Here is an 823-nt window from a genome sequence, read left to right as displayed (position 1 = left end):
TTTTGTTTTTCACAGGTAATTTGGCATAAGTTAGAATTTCTGAAGTTATTTAAATTCCAAATGTGAAGAATTTTGAAGGTAATTTCTGTAAGACAGCAGATGGCAACCCACAGACTGGACAGCTGTAGAAACTCCTCAGTAGAAGACATAGGACCAGTACCTTCCACAGCACAGTGGGCGGCAGCCCCTGTAGCCATAGCCACCATAGAGACCATAGCCATCATAGCCACCATAGCCGCCATAGCCACAGCCATAGCCACAACCTAGGCCTTCATAGCCATAGCCCAGGCCTCCATAGTAGCTGCCATAGTAACACATGGTCACAGGAGTGGACTGCAGTTGAGGACCAGCAGTAGGTTCTTGAGTCTGGATGTCACCATCTGCCTTGGGCCTTCTATATACCTGGTGGTTGTCTGAGAAACCACAGGCATTGCAGTGTCACATCTGTCTACTGTGCTTAAGAAAATATCATGGGTATTGTGATTGTCTGGACGACCAGCAGTAGGTTCTTGAGTCTGGATGTCACCATCTGCCTTGGGCCTTCTGTATACCTGGTGGTTGTCTGAGAAACCACAGGCATTGCAGTGTCATATCTGTCTGCTGTGCTTAAGAAAATATCATGGGTATTGTGATTGTCTGGATAAACAAGGCTTCATAACTGTGGTAATTGTGTTACTGAATCAGGATTCCATAATCAAGTAATCACTTAATATGATATTCTGATTCCAGTTTTTAGAATCTAGGTTATTATTCATTTAGTTTAGTGAATACATATTACTTGCTTAAAACAATTTTCTCTTTGAATAATTTTTAAATTTCTATT

The 823-nt window shown here is 41.8% G+C and overlaps 1 protein-coding gene across 1 annotated transcript; it reads right to left on the bottom strand.

The window, feature by feature from the left end:
- Positions 1 to 135: 135 nt before the first annotated feature.
- Positions 136 to 318, bottom strand: LOC103736483 (keratin-associated protein 20-1-like). The gene has a single exon (XM_008836000.1). The coding sequence runs from the start codon at positions 316 to 318 to the stop codon at positions 136 to 138; it is 183 nt and encodes a 60-aa protein (XP_008834222.1).
- Between the last annotated feature and the right edge of the window lie 505 nt (positions 319 to 823).

The sequence above is a fragment of the Nannospalax galili genome, unplaced genomic scaffold, assembly GCF_000622305.1.
Source record: "Nannospalax galili isolate Female #2095 unplaced genomic scaffold, S.galili_v1.0 scaffold136, whole genome shotgun sequence".
NCBI lineage: Eukaryota > Metazoa > Chordata > Mammalia > Rodentia > Spalacidae > Nannospalax > Nannospalax galili.
The sequence above is the reverse complement of the archived record's forward strand: the minus strand, read 5'-3'. Positions and strand labels throughout refer to the sequence as shown.

What these genes read in the sequence shown, in the direction of transcription:
- LOC103736483 (XM_008836000.1), bottom strand. Translation starts at nt 318, where the DNA reads ATGTGTTACTATGGCAGCTACTATGGAGGCCTGGGCTATGGCTATGAA.